At 37.6% G+C, this 25,701-nt stretch overlaps 1 protein-coding gene across 1 annotated transcript in view; it reads left to right on the top strand.

Annotated features, from left to right (window-relative positions):
• Positions 1-25,701, top strand: part of NSF (N-ethylmaleimide sensitive factor, vesicle fusing ATPase) — a 142,549-nt gene that overhangs the window by 91,337 nt on the left and 25,511 nt on the right. The window contains exons 13-17 of the mRNA XM_032429921.1: positions 4,536-4,631; positions 6,957-7,113; positions 9,072-9,205; positions 21,757-21,823; positions 24,304-24,383. Of these exons, the coding sequence (XP_032285812.1) occupies positions 4,536-4,631; positions 6,957-7,113; positions 9,072-9,205; positions 21,757-21,823; positions 24,304-24,383 (534 nt within the window). The remainder of the gene's footprint in view (positions 1-4,535; positions 4,632-6,956; positions 7,114-9,071; positions 9,206-21,756; positions 21,824-24,303; positions 24,384-25,701) is intronic.

Below are 25,701 nucleotides of genomic sequence, written 5' to 3'. Positions count from 1 at the left end.
CAGATTTGCAAGTAAGAAGTAGTGCAAATAGTTGATATTCTTGCCTTCACTTTCCCCATGTGGTTACTTTTAAACTTAAGGTAATGCATATTGACTTGCGATCAGTATCTTTTATACGAGAGAGCTTTTAATTTTTTTCAGTATCTGTGTAATATCTAATACAAGGGATTATTTAGGCACTTCAGGGAAGAGAAGGATTTAAAGGACACTAACCCTAGTCCCCAAGGAGAAATAATGTGAACATTTATGTTCTTTTCTATGTTTTTAAAAATCTGTGTTGTCAAAGGTCTTGAAAGACTGTTTTCCCAGCAAGACTCCTCAGCTGAACAAAAGGCATAAAGTTGTAATATTTCCATTATTGTAGATGTTCATAGCTTTACTAGTAGTGAATGATGAGTAAGTATTTAATTTGAAGCTTATGATCTGAAGTTGATATACAATTTTAAAACATCCACAGCATTCAACTGTTTGTTCTAATGTCCTGTCTTTGTATTATAAAAAGCCCTAATTGGTTTCATTTTGCATCCTTTTCAAAAGATTTAGGCTTAAATAAAGTCAGGTAGACTCAACTAAACAAGTTTTCCCTGTTAGACTTTTTTTTTTTTTCTTTTTTCAAGTTTTCTGAAACGAGGAGAAAATCCGGTCATAAACACCTGATGTTCATGTCATTTGTACGTGAACCCGTGTTTGTGGTCAACTGAAATTCATATGACATTTGGTTGTTTTTTTCTTGAAAGGAATTTCTGCTTCAGGTAGAAAAGATTCATAACCTGAATTTCTTCTGCTCTAATCGGTTCTAAGGAAGTAAATTGAGGACATGCACACACACACAACACTCTATCTGAATCAAAGCTCTGATTTATGCTTGCAGAATTTCAATAAAATTATTTCTTGTTTTCTGTAGAATTTTGATTGATTAAGGTCATTCTACCCTTAATTTAAGAGGAATGATAAGAACTTTGAAAGGTCAGATTTAAAAGGTTATGAAATTTAAGGGTGACCACTTGATATTTGCTAGTGTTGAAATACAAGTTTATTAGTTTCTGCAGGTATAAGCTGAAAGATGTTGCCTCTTCTATATTGATTAGCTGTTATAAATAAAATTGCAGGAAAAAATCACAGTAATTCAGACAAACAAGAAAAGGTTTTCTGAATGAATAAAAATTCAGAATTCTAGAATATTTTAAAATTAGATTTTACTAATTTTGATAAAATAGTAAAAGTTAGCTAAGAGAAGTCCTTAGAAACCTTAATGAATAGGCAGGAATAATTTATAGTTAGAATATTGATGGTTTACAATTAGGTAACTTCTAAAATTCCTGGCGTGCCTAACAACTTGTTCTAAAATAACTCTCCCCCAGCTTTTCACTTTTAATTCATTGGGTAAGTCCTTTCTTAATAGTAAACAGACAAGTTTCACACAGCTTCAGTCCTGAAATCTATCATATTTTTTGGCAAACGTCAGAAGTTAAGATTTTCCCCTCATATTGCTATGTTTCTATCATTTGAGTTCACTTTCACCAGCAGAGGAAATCAAAACACAAAACATCATAGTAGAAACTCAGGGCTATAGACAGAGGAGACATTGGGAATGAGGCTGGAGGCCGGAGGCTTCATTGGGGTTTTAACATGATTCTGTCAGAGCTCCTTTTTCACTTTGACCTGAGAGTTGACATCTTGTAGAATCCTTGAAGATGTGTCAAAAAGTTTTAATCAGAGTTAAAATCTTTATATGAGATTACCTAGGAAGGAAATCTTATATCTACCCTTAGTTAAATTATCCTACCCTTATTTTAAGAAAACTTCGAGGCTTGTATAAGGATAAAGTGAGATAATGGGTATGATGAAATGAGATAATGTATATGAATATACTTTATAAACTATAAAGCACTGGGGTGACTGAGTGGCTCAGTCAGTTAAGCATCTGCCTTTGGCTCAGGTCATGATCCCAGGGTCCTAGGACTGAGCCCCGTGTTGGGCTCCCTGCTCAGCAGGGAGCCTGCTTCTCCCTCTCCCTCCATCCCTCCATCAAACCCCCGCCTGGCTCATGCTTGCTCTCTCTTGCTCTCAAATAAATATATAAAATCTTTAAAAAATTAAAAATAAATAAAAATAAACTATAAAGCACTATAGAGATTTATATATTATGAACTGAGCACTGTAATTTTTTCATAGAGGTGCTTGTTTCTTGTAACACCATTTCCTTTCTTTCACTTAGAAGTGTCAGATTAATGTGGTTAATATTTTTTTAAGGTTTTATTTATTTGAGAGCACGAGTGAGAGAAGGAGCAGAGTGAGAGGGAGAGGGAGAGAGAATCTCTCAAGCAGAACCGGAGCCTGATGTGGGGCTCGATCCCATGATCCCAAGATCATGACCCAAACCAAAACCAAGAGTTGGATGCTCAACCGACTGAGCCACCCAGATGCCCCAAATGTGGTTAATATTTATCAAATGCCTAATATGTGCCGATGAAAGCCCTATTAATAATTTAAATGCTAATTGTTCTCTGTATTTAAGTAGAATCTATTATTATATCTATTTAGATATTATTTGTTACTTTCTTTTTAAAATTATAGAAGTCATGTATGAATATATTCTCTCTGTAGAAGACTCAAGGATGCCAAGTGATAGAGGGAAAAGTGAGAAACGCTGTCTCCAATACCCCCTCTCTTTCCCTCTCCAGAGGTAGCCAACATTTGGGTTATATCTGTATAGTCTTGTTTTCCTTACATTTACATTCATATATGTATGTGCTTTAAAAAAAAAATCAATGGAATTATACTGCAGTTTATAGTTTTCACTTGACAGTAGATCTTGGATAGCTTTCCATGTCAGTATATACAAGTCTTCATTATTTTGGACAAATGCACAGTATTCTAGAATATTATAATTTAAAATGTAAGATCCATGAGAGCAGGAACTCAGTCAGTTTTATATTCTGATATGAGTCTGGTGCCTAGAACAGTAAATAATACTGTTGTGAAAGTGCTTGCCTATCCCTCCCCAAGTGCGTGTGAGAATCATTTCCTAGGGGAGATAGCTGGATGTATTTTTGAAGACCACATTTAGTTACATTATCTTCTAGTTTCTAGTGTTGCTGGTGAGAGATATACCAGTTTTATTCTGGTTTCTGTGCAGGTAACGTGTTTTTGTCTCCCAAAAAGGTTCAAGGACTTCCTCTTCACCTGTAGTGTTCTGATAGTTTATAACAGTGTGTCTAGACAGATGTGGGGTTTTTTCACTCATCCTGATCAGCACTCATTGAATCTTTTAAACTGCAAAGACACTCCTTTTTTCAGCTGCGGAAAACATTTTTTCTTCTCTCTTATTGTTTTTTCTCTATCATTCTTCCACTTCCTTCCTTCTGAGACTCCTCTTGGGTCAGTGTTAAGTTTCTGGATATATCTTCCATGCTTTTTAACCTTTCTCTTTCACTTTGTCATTTCATGGGATTTGGGGCAGGAAGGGAGATAAATAAATATGTTCTATTTGCCATCTCGATCCAGTTTCCTGACATAGTTCCTTTTATCCCATAAGGCTGACTTTTTACAAAATGTCTGTCATTTCATTTGTCTCGACAATCTGTTCCTAAAAGAACATGAGTCATATTTTATAATAATCAATGGAAGGTTGATATTGCTTAATATACTTTTGTTTTACAGTCAGATTTTTTTGGAAGATACTCTCTTTAAAAAAGGTAGTGCCATTTAAAAATTAGACTCACTTGCCTTGTGCTCTTGGGAGTGAGCCCAGTCACATTAAAAAATGTGTTGGTATCTCAATCACTCATCAGGTCCAGGCAGCTCCAAGTGCTGGTAAAGGCCTTGATGCTTCTCCAGATGTCTGTTCTAAGTGTTAGCTCCAGGTGCAGTAAGCAGAATATTTGGAGCTGGCACATAGATTCTCAACCACTGAGTATGACTACAAATCAAAGTTGTAGGACATTGGTCTTCTAGAATAATGGTTCACAAACGTACTTGAGCATCAGAATCACCTGTGGCACTTTATGAAAATATAAATGTATGGGCCCTCTGTTGGACCTGTCAAATCAAAATCCTGAAGGGAGTGGGGCTGGGCTTCTGCATATCTTTAAAGGCTCTAGAGGTTATGCTGGTATGCAGCCAAGGACGAGAACCACTGTTCTTGGAGACCCTCTGTGTGTATTTTCTCCTCGTGCCTTATTTGGGAAAAAAAAAAAAAAGCTATCCAGCATTCTTTGGTACAGATGTGTCCTAATTTACTTAACTGGTACCCTCTTGCTAGACATTTAATTTGCTTCTAATTTTCTATTATTACAAATTACTCTAATAGATCTTCTGATATCTATAACTTTGCATACATTTGTGGATATATTCATGAGATAAATTCCAAGAAGTGGAATTGTTCAGGCAAAGGTTATGTGTGTTTGTGAATTTGAGAGAGATGTTTTTTGTCTGTGAAAAGATGCCTTTTAAGTCTTCAGGCATTATGTTCTTAGACTGGAAATATTCTTACATCTTGGAAGTCCTTACATTTTGTTTTCATTTCTAATTAGGCCAGTACTAAGGTGGAAGTGGACATGGAGAAAGCAGAGAGCCTGCAGGTGACAAGAGGAGACTTCCTTGCTTCTTTGGAGAATGATATCAAACCAGTGAGTATGGATATTGAGTGATTCAAGAGAAAAGTAAACGCCATTTTACTCAATATTCTGTAAGGTTATATCATACATACTTTTAAAAATCAGGAAATCTCAGTATTGGAAGTGTCCAGTGTGAGAAACATTTGCACATTAATGCTGGTGGCTGGGTAATTAATCAGTACTTAATTGAAATTATTTCTCATGATAGGGAGATTGCCATCTCATAACACTTGGTATTGTCAGACTTAATTTTTGCCATTCAGTTGGATGTAAAATTAAATCTCATTTTATTTTTGATTTGCACATCACTGATTACTTATGAAGTTAAGCATCTCTCCATATGTTTATTGGCCATATGAGTGTCTTCTGTGAAATGCTGTTCATGTCTTTTGCCTATTTTTCTGTTGTATTGTTTATTCTTTATTTTTATTTGGCCTGTATAAGTTGCTTTTATATTCTTGACAATAATTATTTGTTGCAAGTATCTCGTTTAAAGACAAAAATCAATTTGTTTTAGCCCTGTCTACTTTATGACTATTGTGACTTTTAAATATAAAATAATTACTTTCAAAAGTTATCGAGCAATGGAAATAATTTAATCTTTTGCTGCTGTCATCCGTAATAGTTACCAAAAATATTAGAGCCCAGCCTAACTGCTTTATGCCAAGATTTTTTTTTTTTTTTTAAAGATTTTATTTATTTATTTGAGACAGAATGAGAGAGAGAGAGAGCACATGAGAGGGGGGAGGGTCAGAGGGAGAAGCAGGCTCCCTGCCGAGCAGGGAGCCCAATGTGGGACTCGATCCAGGGACTCCAGGATCATGACCTGAGCCGAAGGCAGTCGCTTAACCAACTGAGCCACCCAGGCGCCCTATGCCAAGATTTTTTTAATGACAAATAATTTGGCCACCAGGAAGGGGAAACTAAGATAACTTACTTAGTTAAGTAATTAATAACTTACTTTTATTTATTGCACGGGTCTGGGGGATAAAACAGAAAATAAAATGACAGAATACGTAAGGAAGACTGCTACATATGGTTAGACTTGGCAGGGGGGGTCACTGTTTCCTGGTTCAGGTATCTTGCTCCTGCTGTTGTGAGGCTTGGAGTATATACTTGGAATCATTAAAGACAAAAGCCAGCCAGTCTACATATTTCCTACAGTAGCCATCCAACCAGTGCTTCCTAGGCTCCTCCTTTATAACTTTTTACAGGGCCATTCAGTTCCCATATCCAGAACAGGGAATGATAACTTTCTTCTGTATTCAGGGATCAAAAGACTAGTGTGTGCAAGGACGAGAGGGTGGTCTGCAAAGTGATTTGGTGGCAAAGTAACAGAGTAATGAGACCACTGTATATTGTTAAGAGACAGTATTACAGAGAATGATTTTCTGTGAGGTACAAGTTCTAATGTTAAAATCATTCCGTATGTTGGGTAATGAAAAATTGACTTTTTGAGGGATGTGATAATTTTTTAAAATTTGAAATTCTCAAGATATGTGACCCTTAGATTACGTTGGGTTATGTTTTCTTACTCATTTCTTCACTTGTTAACCTTATGAAAATGCAATTCAATTAAGTCACTAAGTGCTAACGTTACTGACTTTTCTTGGCAGCTGGTTTGTTGGGAGTTACAATGTGAAAGTAGAAGTTGAAAATGAAGAGGGATGTGATTTAAGCTCTAATATGTAGCAAGCACACTTAAGATTATTACTTATAGTAATTGCTTTTATTTCCTTTTTCTCCTACTTCAGTCCTTCAGTATAGCTGCTCCTTTCTACCTCATTCTAAATCTTATATTTACAAACCTAGGCTTACGTTGCTGCCATTTAACTTATGTCCCCTGCTACCAAGCTGATGTGGACCAGATCTTCTCATTACCATTTCATTTTCCATTTTAATCCGAGACACCTACCGTCAGTGTGAAGATAGTATCTCCGTCTGCTGAGCCAACTGCTTCTAAGTCCATAACCTCTTGTTCTCTTTGTTCTTAACAGAAGGCCTCAACCAATGTACTCCTTACAGAAACAAGCACGTTGAAACTACCCTTTCTCAGGGATCATGAGGGCTTGGGCTCTTGTAGAATCTGACCCTAGGATCTGTGTTTTACTCCATTAAGTCACCCAAAGTAACTCCTCCACCACTGGGTACAAGGTTAAATAAGAAATTATAAAATAATGGGTTTTTTGTTTTTCCTTTTCAAGCTTTTTACATTAATATGGGATATTGCTCAACACTTTTAGTGTGTAGAAATTATTACTCATCTTTTGTACCTTTAAGTATTTTAGTTTGTATACTAACACTCAAAATGCTTTAAATTATCCTTTTCCTCCATAGGCATTTGGCACAAACCAAGAGGATTATGCAAGTTACATTATGAATGGTATTATCAAATGGGGTGATCCAGTTACACGAGTTCTAGAAGATGGGGAGCTGCTGGTTCAGCAGACTAAAAATAGTGACCGCACACCACTGGTTAGCGTCCTTTTGGAAGGTAAGAAAGAATGAGGAGATGGCATTAAAAGTAAGAAAAAAAAAAAAACTTTTGCAAAGTTATTTAGCACATTCCAGAAAAATGAATTATTTTCCATTCTAAATCTTTTCATAATCTAAAAATAGTAATCCAGTCTATATATAAATATTGTGCATAAATTAAAATTTTCTTGGGGTAGAATGTTACTGATGAATGATAGCAACTAGTTTTCTTGTGGGATTGTATCTAAATTTCTGTTACTTAATAGACTGTATGCTACCACAGAGTACTTAAGTTAATTAAATCAATATCCACTGAGTGCTATGTTATATAATAGACTGATAGCACATAGTACTCGATTCAATTAAATAAGTATTCATTGAGTAAAATGTTTTAGGCATTGAACCGGTTGCTGGGGATACAAAGACATTCACAGAGTTCAGTCTGGTCATGAAAAAAAGACAACGTAAACAAATTCTTAACTACAGTATATATGTGTAAAGGTGTATGTGAATGCAAGTCATTTTGCCCAGGGATGATCAAAGAAAGCTAAAGGTGGTGTTTAATTTTAGACTTTGAAGGATTAGTTAGGATTTTACCAAGTAGACGGAAAGGCAGGGACATTCTATTCCCTAGTTACCTGTTTACAGTTACGATTAGTACAACAGAAAGGTTTGGTGAGTCCACATGACAGAGGAATCTAACTCCTTCCAAAGTCTGCGAGTGAGGGCCTCCTGAAACACATTAAGCCAAGACCTGAAGGATGAGGAGAAGCTGGCCCAGCAAAGGAATTGGGGAAGATTTCTAGCTAGAGGGACCGGCATGTGAAAAAGGCCTGGGCGGGAAGGGGACTGAAACAGAAAGGGACATTGGCTAGACATGAAACTGAAGAAGTAGACAGGAGCCAGTTCTTACATAGCCTTGTAGACCATATTAAAGATTCAGTCTCTGTCTGAGGGGCAATGGAGGTAAGAGGGAGAGAAAGAGAAGGAGCTATCACAGAAGTCAAGAAAAGTATTTTTAAAAAAGAGGAGTTATCCATTGTATCAAATATTCCTAAGAAGCCAACAGATAACGTGTCTGTTGGATTTGGTGACATGGAGGTCATTGGTGACCCAGAGGGGAGCCTGTTCCATGTAATGGCAATGGAAGCCAGAGCGTTGGTTTGAGGATGGAGGGAAAATGAAAAGTGAAGGTGGCCAGCATAGATAATTATTTAGAGAAGTTTCATTTTGAAGGGAGAAGGAGTGGTGTTGAGGGGTGTGAACCCAGGAAGAGTTTTTTGCTTTGTTTATTAAACTGTTAGGTAGACTAAAGCATGCTGAGATGCTGTTGGACAGACCGTAGGGAAGAGCAAGAGATAGAACAAATGGGGAAGAGGATTCAGTCAGTGTCAGGTTCCTGAGAAGATGGGAAGGAAGAATTGGTTGGTTTATGGATGAAAGAGAAGGGAAAGGGGAGATGTCCAAATACAGATAAGTTTATAGATTTGGTTGCCTTTATGAGAAGGCCTAACTAAATCTTTAAAATTTTAGCTTTTTAAGTCACATTTGCTTCAATAAGGCATTTTTTCCCTGCCCCCAATGTCATCTCCTAAGAAGATCATATTTTTTTGTTAGACATATGATTTGATGGAGCTAATAATATGAGTACGGATATGCATTTGAATGCATTCTTTTTTTTTTTTTAAGAAACAAAACCCTTGCATTTTATATATTTAGCCAGAAGTTCGAAAGATTAAGACTGTGAGAAAGAAAGAAGGAATGTATTTCATCATACCTTTCAGAAATGCTAATCAGTTCATTAAGTTTAGTTGCTAATAAATAAGAGAAAACATGTCTGCTATGAAATTGTGTCAGGAAATGTTAATGAGCAACTAGTTGAGACCTCAGTACATTGTGGATAAACGTTTAAACTTGTCTTATTCCCCTTTGCTTAGGTTGGCTTTTTTCCCCTGACGTGCTCCTATCTTTATGCAGGCCCTCCTCATAGTGGGAAGACTGCTTTAGCAGCGAAGATTGCAGAGGAATCCAACTTCCCCTTCATCAAGATCTGTTCTCCTGATAAAATGATTGGCTTTTCTGAGACAGCCAAGTGTCAGGCCATGAAGAAGGTATCAAGGTTTTTACTTCCATTTTAATCTCCTATCTCTTAGATACGTGTGTGTACGCATGTACCTGTATATCTGTCTTTGTACATGTATGTATGTAAAAGCCATAGCAACTATATTCTTCTCAAGTGGAACTAAATTATCAGCAGAATTTGGGAGGAAACAATCATTGTTTTAGGTAGATTTAACTTTGTATTGCATTCTTATTAGCATTTTTTAATCTTCCAAATTATGTTTTTTTTTTAAAGATTTATTTGAGAGAGAGCGAATGAGTGGGGAGAGGGGCAGAGAGAGAGGGAGAAGCAGACTCCCCACTGAACAGGGAACCCGATTTGGGGCTTGATCCCAGGACCCTGAGATCATGACCTGAGCCGAAGGCAGACGCTTAACCAACTGAGCCACCCAGGTGCCCCCAAATTATGTTTTGTTTAATACATATTACCGTTAATTTTCATTTCTTAAGTTTGTATTGACTTGATTGAAAGAAAGATCAAGTTAAAAGTATTTGAGTAGAGGGACACTTGGGTGGCTCAGTCGGTTAAGCATCCCACTCTTGATTTCTGCTGAGGTCATGATCTCAGGGTCCTGGGATTGAACCCTGCGTTGGGCTCTGCGCTCAGCGCAGAGTCTGCTTGTACCTCTCCCTTTGCTCCTCCTCTTGTTCACTTTCTCTCTCTCTCTCTCTGTCCCTCTAAAATAAATAAATCTTTTTTTTTTTAAAGTATTTGAGTAGAGTGGAGCAAACTCACTTAGGATTTTTTTTTTTTTAATCAGTGTACAAAATCGCACTGTTTGGGGTCAATTAGGTTGACTATGTAGTTTGGAAAAGAACAGAGGTACATCTTTGGAAAGATATTCTCAAAACCCCTACAAAGGGATGATGGTCCTTTAGGACAATCAGAGTTTGCTTGTCAACTTAACACAGCCCTCATCCTTCTTCCTATCTCTAAGTGCCATTTGTCACCTTCTTAATGCAGCTGCTTTGAACCGTCAGGGAAAGTTAGAGCAACGTAGAATAGAATCCTAGAGCTGAAAGAACTCTAAGACCATCTGATCCATCTCTCTTACATTCAAGCAAGTGCCGTGTATGGCTTCTAGGATAGTAAGTGGCTACTCTTTAAAAACAACAAAAGTCACTGATGAAGATGTAATGACTGTTTCATGTCACTTGGTAGCCTGTGTTCCCAGATCTCCCAGACAGTGAAGAAGTTATTTTTTTATATCTAGTTGAAGTATTTCTTTTACTTAAATCCGATTTTTCATGCTTGATCTTTCATAGATGTTAAAGAGATGTGGGAAAATCAGAATCTGAGAAAAGAGCTTTGAGAATTGGGGTCCTGCCTAATAAAGACAGCTCTGGAATTCTTTAACCTTGCTCCTAGGCCCCCACTTTTTAAAGATAGAGGATACAGTTACTTTAGGTTTTTTTAAGGGAAGAGACTGAAGAGGAAAGATAATATTTTAAAATAAGCAGACTCCAAAAAAATGTAAGTTTGAGAAGTTAGCTTCTTGTTTGTGCAGATGGCAGAAGATTGTTCGAGTAGCATGCTTGAAATGGATGGAGGGGGCAGAGCTTGAACCAGGATTCTTGTCCTGTACACTGTACCATCAAGACAAATATTCTGTGGGGCGCCTGGGTGGTTCAGTTGGTTAAGCCTCTGCCTTTGGCTCACGTCATGATCCCAGGGTCCTGTGGCGGGCTCCCTGCCCAGTGGGGAGTCTGCTTATCCCTCTCTCTCTCCCTCTGCCCCTCCCCCTGCTTGTACTCTCTCTCTCTCTCTCTCTCTCTCAAAATAAAATAAATAAAATCTTTTAAAAAAGCTAAATATTCTATATAAAAGCCTTTGAAGTTGAGTGTGAAAGAGAGGAAAATGTTGCCAGACAGAAAAAGAACTTAAATATCATAGTTCGTTTATCTGTGCCTGAGGTGAAACCAGTAGTATCTGTCCTTCTGGGGAAAATCTAGACAGAATCACTGGAACCAGTAACTTCCTTAATGTAGGTGGGGGTGGCTTTTCTTTGTTTTTTTTCCCCTCTGAGGGAACCTAAACTTCCTCTGGTGAAACTTTAAATAATAGCCCTTGGAATCTGTGGCCATTGAATGTAGCATTTAATTGAACAGCTAATTCTGTTCGCATTTCCCTAACTTGCATCTATTCCTTGTACTTGTTCAAAAGTAGTAGTCTCCCTTGCAGATGGTAAATTACTGCATCGCTTTTCACCAGCTGCCAGCTTCTACCTCAGATGTCCTCTGAGATGTGGGTGGAATGGTCCTAGTTTTTCTATAAAGTTTTAAAAAAGCACTTTAGGCTCCTACAGATCAAAGCTGCTTTGTAAGTGTGAGATATTATCATTTTTATTATTTTAATCTCTTGCAAATTGACTTGAGGGGGGAAGGTAATGTGTGCTGGGTTTAGAGGCTTAAATGGTTAAATTAATGGCTTAATAACTTATGATTTAATCTTTAAATTGTTAAAGCCTTTCAAGGTAGACTTTTAGATGAGTGGAAGGCTAAGGAATAGAAAAATAAGTGTCTATACAAGCTTATTCAAAATTGTTTCGATTCATGATTCACTGTCTGGATCATCCATGTACCCTTAAAGTTACAAAAATTATTTCCATGTCACCAGTATAATAAATTCATATTAGACTTTTTGGTTTTCTCGGTGGGAAAAAAAATGTCATTCCCTTTAACTAAGTACAGTAACAGAAAAAAGAATGAGGCATAGGTGTCTTAGAAATATATTAGAAATATTGCAAAATCTTTCCCTGCAAGTAGTTTTCACATTGTTGCCTAATGATAGGTTGACAAAAGCCTGCGGGCTCAAACCAGTCTAAAGGTGCTAAGTCTTCCAGGCTGCTTTTGAAAATGAAAATGCCATTCCTCAGTACTTCTAGCCTACCTCCCACTGCTGTTCTCTTCCCTTCATTTTTAGTGTTAGGATAGGAAGATTTTTTCTTTCTTTCTTTTTTTCAGAGCACAAATAATCTATAATTTTTTATCAATTCTGGAAAGACATTTCTTTCCTTTTACGTGCTGCTCCTCCTCAAAGATGCAGCTTTTCTAATCACAAAAATAATTTAGAAAATATAGAAAAGAGCACAGAAGAAAAAAAAAAGGACTCCATATTTGTCCTTCAGTTTTCTTCTATACTTCTATACTCAGACACACACACATTGTTTATTGGGGATCACATTGGACATACTGTTTTAAACATGCTTTTTTCACTTAATATATTATGGCTTTTTTTTTTTTTCAGTGTCGTTAAAATGTATTTCAGTATTACGTTAATAGCTGTATAGTATTCGTTTAAACATTCCCCTTTTTTTTTTTTTTTTTAAAGATTTTATTTATTTATTTGAGAGAGAGAGAATGAGAGACAGAGAGCATGAGAGGGAGGAGGGTCAGAGGGAGAAGCAGACTCCCTGCCGAGCAGGGAGCCCGATGCGGGACTCGATCCAGGGACTCCAGGATCATGACCTGAGCCGAAGGCAGTCGCTTAACCAACTGAGCCACCCAGGCGCCCCTAAACATTCCCCTTTTGCTGAACATTTAGTTTGTTTCCAGGTTTTTTCACAATTAAAAAAATATTCTGTAGAACCACCAAACTAGGGTAATCACTACTCCCCATTTTCTTACTAGATTTTTCTGAGAGTAGCATCATATTTTAATGGCTGAGAACTTGGGCTTAGGTTTCGGATAGATCTGCCTTTGAATCCCAGCTCCACCACACTTACCAGGCCTTATAGTCACTTAACCTATAAGCCTCTGTTTTGTCGCCTATGAAATGAAGATAATATTCAGAATTAAGTGAGATGATAATCTATGTAGAGTATCATGCAGTGCCTTGGGATATCATATGTGCTCAGTAAAGTGTAGTGGTTATTTTTACGTATCATTAATACTGTATATACATTTCCGGTTATTTCCTTAGGATAAATTCTCAGAATTGGGATTGCTAAAGTAAAAACATTAATATTTTGAAGATTTTTGATAAATATTGGTATCAAAACTCTTATGTAAAAATACTGCTGATTTATAAAGTCCACCTCTTCAAAAAGTTGTACTGATTTACACTCGCAGCCCCATCATGTGAGTGAGTGTCCATTGCCTTGGACATTCACCCATACTTGATGTTATTAAAATTTTTTTTTTTGCCAGGGCGCCCGGCTGGCTCATTCGATGGAGCATGTGCCTCTTGATCTCGGGGTTGTGGGTTCAAGCTCCATGTTGGGTGTAGAGATTACTTGAAAATAAAATCTTTAACAATTAATTAATTAAAATCTTTTTTGCCAATTTGAGAGGTAAAAGATTAGCATTTAAAATTATTTCTTCAGCTACATTTTAATGACTAAGTGCTCAAGTTAAAAGATTTTTTAAGTGTTTTGTAATGGCAATAGTTAGTGAAACTCAGAAATATTATAATTTCATATAATTTAACACATTAATTTTTGTTAAAGAGAGGTGGTCTGATTTGTTGATTCATAGAACATCTTTATATACCATTTTATTACTTAAACCAAGAGGTAAGAGTTTTTGTTAGTAGAGAGGGTCATTCGGCTTGCTTTAATGAGTATCTTAGATTTAATTACAACTAATTGTAATTAAGCTGTTGCTTCTTGTTCACATATGGATGGTGCTAAAATACATGAAAGTGGTTTATTTTCAATTAATTTAAATTTTACCTTGTACTTCTCTTAATTTGCTTAATAAATCCTTTCTCCATGGATAAACTCCTCAACACTGCCATTATCCTCACATTGGGGGGTGGGGTGGGTGGAGATACCATATGTTCCATTAAGATGTTTGAAGTGTTTACAGATCATCTTCTCCCCCATTTTATGTTTGTTTCCCAACTCCATTCTATTTTTAAATTTCAGTTCCTTTATCCATATTCACATCTATATATTTTTAAAAATCTATTTTACTAGTTCTATTAGTGCCATTAAATGAACAAAAGAACAAAACGATAGAGTTTGATTTTAACTAATTACCTAATCTTGATGCTTTCTGAGTACACAATCAGTACAGAGATGAAATAGAACAATCCGATGTGACTAAATTGTTTGAACAAAATTAAGTAGGAGTATCAGTGATTTATAAAACTACTCATTAATAACATAATATAGTCTTGTTTTTAAAGAACTGAAAATTATTGGAAGAAATTTTCCTTTCCACTAGCTTTGCAGGAAGGAAATAATCTTCTTTGAATATCCTCCTGTAAATCCCACTGCAAATTGTAGTCTGTACAGAACAGAATCATGGTGCCTAATCCTCCTCTTTTCATGGTTTAGTCCATACAAAGAGCAGAGCTGGAAATTGGATCTTTTGACAGCAGTTACTAAGCAACAGAATTTGGATGTTTTTGGTTAACATCCTAATATATCATGTAGCTGATTTGTCGAAGTTTGTGCATGTATTAACTGAGAGAAGTGGACACTCCAGAAGTGCCTACTGGTCCCCATAGGGCTGGGGGGTAGGCGCCTGTTGTTTTGTTTAATACACTTTGTCTTTTGGCGTTTGTATCTCTTCGGCACACAAAGGAGGATGGTGCAACCTTTAGTAGAACTTTCAGACCTTGTGACTTTTTATATTATTAAGAATACCCCACTCTGTGGTTTGTGTTATGTGAAAAATGTAAGAATTTTTCCTGAAAAGCAGGGAGAACAAATGAGGGATTTTAAGGTCATTCCAGGAAGCTTTAGTGCTTTGCCAAAAGTTTAGGTCCACTTCCTGAGGCAGTTTCATTAGAAGACAGCTAATGTTTGCTTGGTCTACTCCCAAGTTATTTTTAGAAACTGGAGATTATTACTGATAGCACCGATTTGAATTTGCTCATTTACGTTTTTATATGCTACCAAATATGATTAGGGTATGCTTTCAACTAATTGCTGACAGATTTACTGCATTAGGGATTTTCTAAGTCATCAGATTCCTACTGTCATCAGATTCCTAACTAGGTATTTCACGCCAGCCACTTCGGAATTGAGATGAACTCTTTCAGCCTCAGAAGAACCAGAGAATTTGGCTTCACTTACCTCAGAGCACTAACGAGTTTATAGAAAATGGAGGACGGAATCCACTTAGAACACGCTTTGCTGTGGTTTGTGATTCTGAAAGGCTGGGATTAACATGGAGCTAATGCTGGCGTGTTCCCATTTGTATTCATGCGGACTCCAGAACCGGCAGCTGCTGCCCCTCCCCTGCACACAGGTGCCTCCTAGCTTGTCTGTAGATTCCAGGAGTGGGCTCTGTGCCTAGAGAGCTGGCAGTGGCCTTGGGGACCGTATTCAGACCTGCCCCAGCCCCTGTGTGGCAGGAGCCCCGTGCCTCCCTTTCCTCCCTGCTTGCGTGGTGCATCCAGCATGTTCTTGCCTTCAGCCCGGTCTCCTCACATTTTAGTTTGTCTTTTATGACCTACTACCTGCCTTTGCACACAAGAGGGGTGGTACCAGAGAGCAGAAATAGACTGTGGGATTCTGTGTTTTCTAGAGATCCTATTCATCTTCGAGAATAGACCTCTCATTATGTCCATATTGATGGAAGGCCACTCTTTCACACACTTTTTCTTTCTTCAGTTCTTCAGATTCTTTTTCTTTAGCCTTCTCTTTCAGATTTCTCACTGGACTGTAAGACTACATGCGTTGATAATTTTACCTGCCCTACAGGAAACGTCCTGATAAAACTAGGTGACCAGACACATTCCAATTTGCTTTGAGCAATCCTGGTTTTTACCTGTTATTCCAGCATTATTAACAGCGCCCCCCGTTTCATATGTCCTGGTTTGCATGATAACTATTTATGTGATCCCCAGCTGATAACCTCTCCAACAAGAAAAGGCTTAAGAGTCATACATTTATCTTACTAAATGAGAGGATCTGAATTTAAATTGATTTTTAAAGAGTCTTTGGCATACATCCACTAGCTCCAGCTTCAGCCCACCTGCCTAACTGTCGTTGGCGTCGTTTGATCTGGAGCAGGCACTGTGTCTGCCGGGTGCTGTTAGCAGGGGCAGGTTTGGCACTTCGGTTATTGTGGGCAGTTTGTACAATTTTATTTTTTTCTGCGTCTTTCTTTCTGGTACTTCGCCTCCTTTTTGGGTTTATCTACCTAAAGTTGTGGTAGAACTTCCCAGCTCACCATGTAAATCTCACTTACATTTTCACCTGGCAGCTAATCGCACGTAATTGCCACACCAATCTGAGTGTCTTCTTAGTGAACGTTGGGCTGGGGCCTGGGCCAGGGGTTGAGGAGTGGAAGGGGCTGAGGAGCCTAGGCGGAAAACAAGGATCCAGAGGAAGAATGGTGACCTTATATTACACTAGTGACTAGGTAAGGTAAAGAATTATATGTGTAAGAAGTGAAAGGGGTGTGTGTATTTAAATTAGAGCAGAGTTGCTACCCAAAGGAGTTTCAGTTGACCTGTCAACTGAAACTGGTCAAGTTACAACTGGAATTGCACAGTCTTTGTCATGGTTAGTAGGTTGTTAAGAGAGTTAGCCCTGAGTGCTCCTCTCCTCATGATAGTAATTAGTACATTAAGAGCTGTCTGTAAAAAAAAACAAACAAACCTACATTAAATGACTGCCGTAGGTACTTTTCTTCTCAAATCTTATAGGTAAATCATGCAGTCAGCTATGAAGTGATTTATAATGCTTCATGAACACAGTATCTGAGATAAATTGGTGAAACAGCATACAGTTTATCATCAGTTTTGACCCCAGCAAACTGAATTCCTATAGCCGTGTAAGCTCTATACTCTCCTTGAGAAGGGAGAAGGGCTGACTCGGGAAAAATGGAGTACTGCAAATAGCCAGTCCACCATCCCGGGCCCCTGTGGCTCTAATCCACCCTAGTACAGCCTGACAGATGGAATTACATGCTTGCATCAGAGCCTTTAGTAGAATTCTGAGAAATGATTTGAAGAGCAAACATTATTTTCAGTGACTCCTTAACATCACCGGAATTTATAGGATACTACATTGACTGCTATCTTGGTCCAGTCTTCAAAAAAAACATAGCCAAGAACCACTGTGAAACTACTTCTAAACTTTTCTCCTGTCTTGTATTCACCAACTCAAAGCTTGATCATTATGTATCAAGAGGCTGAAATAAATGTCCTATTTTTCTTCTCTTTTTGGGGGGGAGGGTAGGTGATACAGAGAGAGGTAAAGGGCTCTTCTTTCCCTGCTCTTTACATGTACCTATGATCCATCACCAAACCAGCTTCTCTTCTGTCCTCTATTTCAGTAGCCAAACCAGAAAGAACCCTCAACTCTAGTTTCTTCCTCATTACCACACCCATTCATCACCAAGTCCTTTCAGTTCTGCCTCCTAAATATCTCTAGAATCCATCCATTTATCAGAACACCCATTCCCCTTCCCACCTCCAGACCACATTATCTTTCACCTGGAGTTCTAAAGTATTAAACAATGATTACTTCCCTCTGATGCTTTTCTGTATATCAGCGAGAAAAATGTTTCTAAATCATAAACCTGACGTGGTGGTGCATTGTTTCAAATCCTTTAGTGGCTTTTTATTGCCTTTATAATAAAATTTCAACTGGTATGAAATTTTTAAGACCCTCCGTGTCCAGGCTCTTTTGTCACCTCTTCTGCTTCATCTCTCACCTACCATTCCCCACGCATACCACACTAACACCTCTTCATTTTAATTCTTTTTTTTTTTTTTTTAAAGATTTTATTTATTTATTTGACAGAGACACAGTGAGAGAGGGAACACAAGCAGGGGGAGTGGGAGAGGGAGAAGCAGGCTTCCCACGGAGCAGGGAGCCCGATGCAGGGCTCGATCCCAGGACCCTGGGATCATGACCTGAGCCGAAGGCAGACACTTAACAACTGAGCCACCCAGGTGCCCCTCTTCATTTTAATTTTTATTGACTATATGTCAGTTCCTACAGTGCTCCTGAATTTTCTCGCTCTGAGCCTCCTAATATTCAGTGCACTCTGCTTGAAACACTTTCTTCCCCATTTTTCACTGATTGTTTATCCTTCGGATCTCAGCTTAAATGCCACTTCCTAAATTTAGGATACCAGCATTGACTCCATAATCCTCCATGTTGGTTAGGATAGGCTAAGTTTTGCTGCAATAAGGAGCAACCCCCAAATCTCAGTGGCTTAACATAACAAAGTTTATTTCTTGCTCATACTACATGTCCATCATGGCTCAGAGGAGGAGCTCTGCTCATTGTAGCTTCTCAGAGACTCAAGCTAACACATAATAGAAGCTCCCTCTCACATGTGAGATCATGATAGCCAAAGCAGGATAAAGGGAATATGGTGAACCATGCAGTAGCTCTAAAGCTCCTTTTAGAAAATGATGCATATTCAGTCATATTTCATTAGCTGAAGCAAGCCCCATAGTCATCCCTGCCTTGAGAGGGGGTGGGGAACTACAATCCTACCACATGCTAGAAAGAAAATCAGTATATGTGTGGGTATCCCCGACTGCCACAGCTCTTTTGTGTACACTACCATCTCATCTTGTATTTCCTCCAGCATAGTAGTGTCATGCTTTATTATGGTTACCTGTGACCTATTTGCCCTACTCCAAGCTTTGGGAAGGTATGATCATATTTGTCTCATTCATTACTCTCTCCATTGCCTTCATTGATGCTTAACGCGTAATGGCAGTTCGAAAATATTTGTAACACTCCGAGATTTGGTATTTAGCCTGTTATTCTTTTACTTCTGCCATTTCTCCTTGAGGTCTCTTCCCCTCTCATGGTTTCAGCGTCACTGCCCGGAAGGTGAGCTCCGTACCCTGACTTCAGTCATATGTCTCCAACTACTCACTTGATATTTCTGCTTGAATATAAAATGCATATTTATGGGGTGCCTGGGTGGCTCAGTCGGCCCAAGCATCTGCCTTGGGCTCAGGTCATGATCCCAGAGTCCTGGGATGGAGCTTCGCATCGGGCTCCCTGCTCAGTGGAGAGTCTGCTTCTCCCTCTCCCTCTACCCCTTCCCTCTGCTCATGCACTCGCTCTCTGTCTCTCAAATAAATAAATAAAATGTTTAAAAAACAAAATAAAATGCATATTTATTCTTGCAGTCAATATTTATTGATTACTTTCTGGTAAGGCATTATATTAAATGATATGAGGATACAGAGATAATTAAAATAGTACTTGCTTTCAGGGGCGCCTGGGTGGCTCAGTTGGTTAAGCGACTGCCTTCGGCTCAGGTCATGATCCTGGAGACCCTGGATCGAGTCCCGCATCAGGCTCCCTGCTCGGCAGGGAGTCTGCTTCTCCCTCTGACCCTCCCCCCTCTCATGTACTCACTCTCTCTCATTCTCTCTCTCTCAAATAAATAAATAAAATCTTTAAAAAAAAAAAAAATAAAATAGTACTTGCTTTCAGAGTGCTTATATTCTAGTATAATACAAGGAAGAATGTAATGAATCCTTAATATGTACACAATATACAAAATGCTGTACCAGGGCAGAACAGAGACAAGTGATCTATGGCAAGATGGAGTTAGAACTTGTGTTGTTTCAACCAATGAATTCACTGGGCAAGTATAAATACTGTTCTATGCCGGGTCCTCGAGATGACATGAATCAAGTTTTTATCCACCTCACAGTCCAATGGGGAGACAGGTAGGTAGCTGAGGATGAAAGGGTAAATGGGATTTTAACACAATATGGGAGAGTGACTGAGGGGTAAAGGGGATGGTGCAAAGGAAAGCAACAGAGGCTTTCTTTCATATAGGCATACAGGAAACATTTATTAAGCACCAGTGCAGTGTCAGACATTGAATACATAATACTGAGGACATAATCCCTACCTTAAAGAACTGATAGTATGTTGGGAGGAACTTACCATCTGGATTGCCAACATGAGTTGATTTGTTTTGCCACGTTTTTATTTTGCATCTTTGAGGGTGACTTTTGAGCATAAAAAAGACCATGTATAGCTAATTTAAGGTTTAAAAAATGAAAAGTCAACATATTAAAATTTTGTAATTTAAAACCTAGTTTTTTAACACAGAAGAAAACAAACTTTAAAAAAGTCCAGTTACATCTCTTATTCTATTTGTAGGTCTAGTGAAATTTAGCAGTTCAAAGGGGACTTTTACAGCTTAATTAAATTTCTTTAAATATTTTAAACTATATTTACACATTTAAAATGTTTTATTTTCTCTTTGAAGTACTTCAGTTGTTTGTCTAACAAAACATTGAGTTTCAAAGTAACTATAATTATATTTATTTAGCAATAAGTTAAAATACAACTAATAATATAAATATGGTGCATCTTAGATTATCTTTACCATTTGTAAGGCTATTAAATTTATCTTTTACCTTCCAATGTAAAAGTTTATCAAAATGAATTATTCAATGGCGTATTTAAATTGAACTAGTAAGGCTAATCTATTAATCTTGACGAACTAGTAAGGCTAATGATTAATCTTGATGGTAAATTTTCTTAATTGTTACAAATACTTTCGAGACCAAGTATACACAAGTTGTCTTTAAATTTAATATGAAAAATATTAATACTGAAGACGTGATTTACTTTATTTCTGTGCCTAATACTTAATTATCTCTGGTTAAAAGATAACCACAGAAGAATATTATGCCACCCCAAGCAAGATGGGTGGAGGGTGTGGTTACCATCTTGGTGCATTGAGGTTATTTATCAACCAGGGAGACTGGGCTGGGATGCAGAAATTAATTCTTACCGTTGACATCCATGGGGTGCCCTGAACCCCAGTTATAGCCCCTAGAATAGGAACCCCCACATTTATGAAAAGGCTGGTCTCAAGGCTGAGGGCACTTACGTCCAACTTATACATAAATTAAGTCTTCTGTCTGGCTTGAAATTGCTACATCCTTGTCAGGATATAATAGCTTCCTTTACTGCTTGCTTTATTGCATTTCTTTCACTGTCTTAAGACAGTGTACTATTATCTTTTGTCTGGTTCTAAAGATACATCTGTCTAATCCTTTATAACCAACTTTAATTCTTCCGTGAACATTTTGACCATTATGGTCTGATTTGAGTGAACAGGATTCTGTTCTCTTAGTGTTGCTCCTGCTTAACAGGGCCACAGTTCTCACCAATAATAAAACGACGTTCAGTTTTATTCTACCCATCCCTTGTGGCTCCATCTAGCTCTTGAGTCACAACACTGAAGTCACGCTCCTGACACAGGGGAGACCATTGTGATATACTTGATGGGATTTGTCAGTTGATTCATGACCAGCTGCTCCTCAGCATGCCCAGGTGTGACACATCCAGCTCGTGGGGCTGAAAACAGCATTACCCTTCTCCTTGCTCAGCCAAGATCCATTTGTGTCATCTTGAGCAAAGTCATTTAACTGTTTGGGCCTCAATTTCCTCATTTTTAAGTTGTAAGAACTCTTAGTTTTAAAATCCTATTATCTGTTAAATTCTAATGTAGGAGAGTCTGAAATAGTGGTGTTTTACTGTGTTTCGTGTAGGCATTACTCAAGAATTAACTAAATTTTATCTTCTTGGAAATTATGGAGAGCAGTGAGATAATAAATGGTTTTACTTTCTTCCAGATCTTTGATGATGCGTACAAATCCCAGCTTAGTTGTGTGGTTGTGGATGACATTGAAAGACTGCTTGGTAAGTCATAACCTCTGCCATTGTACTATCTTTGCGACATTACACTAATGTCTCACAAAGTACAAGAGAAAAATAACGGGTATTTATAAACTATAGGGCAATAAAAATACTTTTCTTTGTCTTACAAGGAATTATGTTATCTGTTATATCTGAAGTCAGTGATGGTATTCATGTTAAATATGCCTTATGACCGTAACTCCATCATAAACTGCTTTCCCGTCAGGGCCCACACCTCATATTATTTTGTTTCTTCCACAGAGTTCTCTGCCCCTAGTAAATGATTAGTAGTTTCCATTGATGGATATATTTGCTATTTAGTACCTCTGAGCTTGCCTGTACCCCAGAATTTCCACTTAGGAACTTCGACAGAACTAAGGGAAGAAGGGCTTATGAATGGAGTGAAATAACACTTGGGAGAAGCTGCAAGTTCTCTTGTACCTCAGTCTCTGTTTTATAAGAACAAGTCCCTGTTATAATGCATTTATTCCAGATTTACCTAATTTTTGCAATGAAATCAAATGTGCCTGTTTTATAAGAACAGAGGCTGTGTTCCCTTCCTTACTTATCCCATTGAGTAATTGTGCAGACAAAAATGGGGTAACAGTGTTGAAAACATTCTGAAATGTTTACAGGTGCTGTATAGTTAAAAAAAATTTTTAAAATATTGATTACCCATCTCTTATGCTAAAATGCACTGCTACGGGGGCGCCTGGGCGGCTCAGTCGTTAAGCGTCTGCCTTCGGCACAGGTCATGATCCCAGGGTACCAGGATCGAGCCCTGCATCAGGCTCCCCACTCCATGGGAAGCCTGCTTCTCCTTCTCCCACTCCCCCTGCTTGTGTTCCTGCTCTCGCTGTCTCTCTCTCTCTCTCTGTCAAATAAATAAATAAAATCTTTAAAAAATAAAATAAAATGCACTGCTATAGGATACAAAGATGAATAATAAGACAGTCCCTGTATGCAACTCATAAGGTGTAATATCCCAGTAAATGCCAGAAAAGTGTTGTTACTTATATTTTATTTCATTGCAAAAATTAGATAAATCTGGAATAAATGCATTATAATTGTGACTCGGGATGCTGTGATAACTGTATTGAAATTGAACCCACATGGTGACTTCATAAACTTCTGAAAATACTACCCAACACCTGAGTAATGCCTTCTTAAGCTATCCAAAATGGTGTAGTAATGATTTCAAGTCAACTGTTCTTACCATATTTTCCTCATGATTTTCAGGCTTGCTTCAGGTCCTCCGTTATTTATTTTCTTGTTTCTTAAGGCAATGTTTGTTATAAAGCAAAGATGTACCTATATGTAATAAGGTGTATCTGAGGTCTTCTTAATGTGATAGTTTTATCTAGTGACCTGGGGTTTTTGGTCTGCTATTTTTGATACATTTCAGCCTAGTTTATAGGATTATTTCTTTAAAAGCTTTTAAGCACAAACTCATAGCTCTGTGTAAATTCCTTTATCTAAACACAATTGAGATGTGTGGTCATAGCAACACTACTATGTCAGGAATGTGTGCCCTCTGAGTATATTTTCACTTGTATGAATAGTTATTATCTGTACTTGTTTGTTCATTTATTCGACAAGTAAGCTGAGCCCTTACTACTGTGGTAGAATTATTAGGGTCTCAGAAAAAATAAGTAACATGCTGTTGTTGTAACACATTGGTAAAAATTACTGCAAAGTAGAATGTGCTATGTGTTCTGGATATTCAGAAAGGGGAAAGATCACTTTTGACTTCAGAGGGCTGGTGCCTGAAGGTAGTTCTAAGCATAAGGCAAGGGTACATATATATGCAGTATGCAGAGAAAGCTGGGGAGGGGCATTTATGCTGAATCTTGAAGAATTAGTAGAAGTTTAACAGAAAATTTTAGAAAGTTCTCTGTTCTTCACCATCTGAGGACCAGTCTTAGTGACTCTACCATCATTTCAGTTATACTGAAGTACCTTATGTACATTAGTAATTGCCATTTCCCCCTCTACTCATTTTCTAGTATGTGTTGTTGCCTGTGAGCTTACTATATTACCAGAGTTTGCAGTAATTTCTTGGAAATGCTTGGTAAATACACCTGGGTTTTTTTCTTCCTTAAAAAAACAAAAACAAACAAACAAAAACAACTGTCTCCGAATATTAGACAAAGATATACACAAACAATGAATCACGGAACACCACATCAAAAACTAATGATGTCATGTATGGTGATTAACATAATAAAATAAAATTTAAAAAAAAATGTCTACCTGAACTCAAAATGGATATTTAGAAGCTTTTTAAAAAAAATTTACAGGTGAGAGTTCTTACATAACCTTTTAAGCTTTTAAGTTATTGCAGATACTATTTTTCTAATTATCGTTAGTTGCATGACAGTTACCTAGGACTATGTTTACTCTTGATGCAGAAAAATCTGAATGTTTGGAATATGTGCAGACGTGTATCGAATCCCTAAAACATAGCAATGTTTCTCTTCCAGATTATGTCCCTATTGGCCCTCGATTTTCTAATCTGGTATTACAGGCTCTTCTTGTGCTTCTCAAAAAGGCACCTCCTCAGGTAAAAAATAGCATAAGAAACATTTTCACAGAATTTTTCCAGTATATTGCATATAATGGTGCAAATAAGCTGCTAAATAAGCGAGCAATCATAAACATAAAATTGTTGTTGAGGGGCTTTGGAAAAGTCATCTGGTCTGGCCTTCTGTTTTAAGGTAAATGATTTTCTTAACAGAGAAGTTTCCTTTCTGAATATCCCCAAATCCTAGTTTCGATTAATGTTCTGTTTTTGTTGTTCTATAAATTCCCCAGGATATTACACATCCCTAGCCACCTTCATCTCCCATGAGACATCATGATATTCATGTAGAAGGGATTGAATATACATTCCAATTTGTTTCATTTGTCGTTTGATAGAGATTTTTCCTAAGAAATTATATTTGGGGATATTTATTTCCTGTAGGCAGATTTTTCTTTTTCTTTTTAAAAAATGTTTACAGTTAAGCTTAAATTATTTCTCTTGTGTCATGTGGCACTTTTGAGGAGGGAGTTCATAGCCAGGATCTTTGTTCATGTGGTTGCATTTTTATTGATGTGGCTACTGGAGACTGGTGATTTTGGTAACTTAACCACATTTAAAAGTAATCTATGGGGGTTGGTTAAATATGTTAATTATGTAGAGGCTGCCAGAGCATGTTTGGCTATGACACAAGACAAATTCTCTTGATTGATTTTGTGTGCTGTAACCTTTGAGAAATGCCAAAGACAGATACAAAGGGGTAACTTGAAAAACATCTTAATGTCTATGGGAATCTTGTATTTGAAGTTAGAGATCTTAACTGGGCTGTATGGAAAATATTTCATGTTAAGTTGGTGAATCTGCTTTTTAATTTAACAGTTAAAATTGTGTGTGTGTGTGTTAGAACTAAAAGTGATGGGTCTTGATTTTCTAGGATATTTTTGATTTTTTGTATTTCTAGAGTAGTGAAAAGAAACATAAGGTACAACAACCTTGAAAATTTACCATATATATGCACTGTAAGAATTTTGTAATCATTTTTCCATAAACCATCATTCCCAGTAATTGGAGTTTTAGCTCATCCTAGATGGGCTGAAGTTAGAGAAGTGAGTATTTATTTTTCCTTTCTCTGATTCCTTCAATAAATATGTAAATAGATAAATCTAAAGTTGCTGGAAAAGGGACACCTGGTTGGCTCAGTCAGTTAAACATCCGACTCTTGATTTTGGCTCAGGTCATGATCCAGGGTCCTGGGGTCGAGCCCTCTGTCGGGCTCCCCGCTCAGTGGGAACTCTACTTGTCTCCCTCTCCCTCTGCTCACACAGGCACACTCACTCTGTCTCTCTCTCTCAAGTAAATA

This window comes from Phoca vitulina, unplaced genomic scaffold (genome assembly GCF_004348235.1).
Source record: "Phoca vitulina isolate PV1807 unplaced genomic scaffold, GSC_HSeal_1.0 scaffold41, whole genome shotgun sequence".
Classification (NCBI taxonomy): domain Eukaryota; kingdom Metazoa; phylum Chordata; class Mammalia; order Carnivora; family Phocidae; genus Phoca; species Phoca vitulina.
The sequence above is the reverse complement of the archived record's forward strand: the minus strand, read 5'-3'. Positions and strand labels throughout refer to the sequence as shown.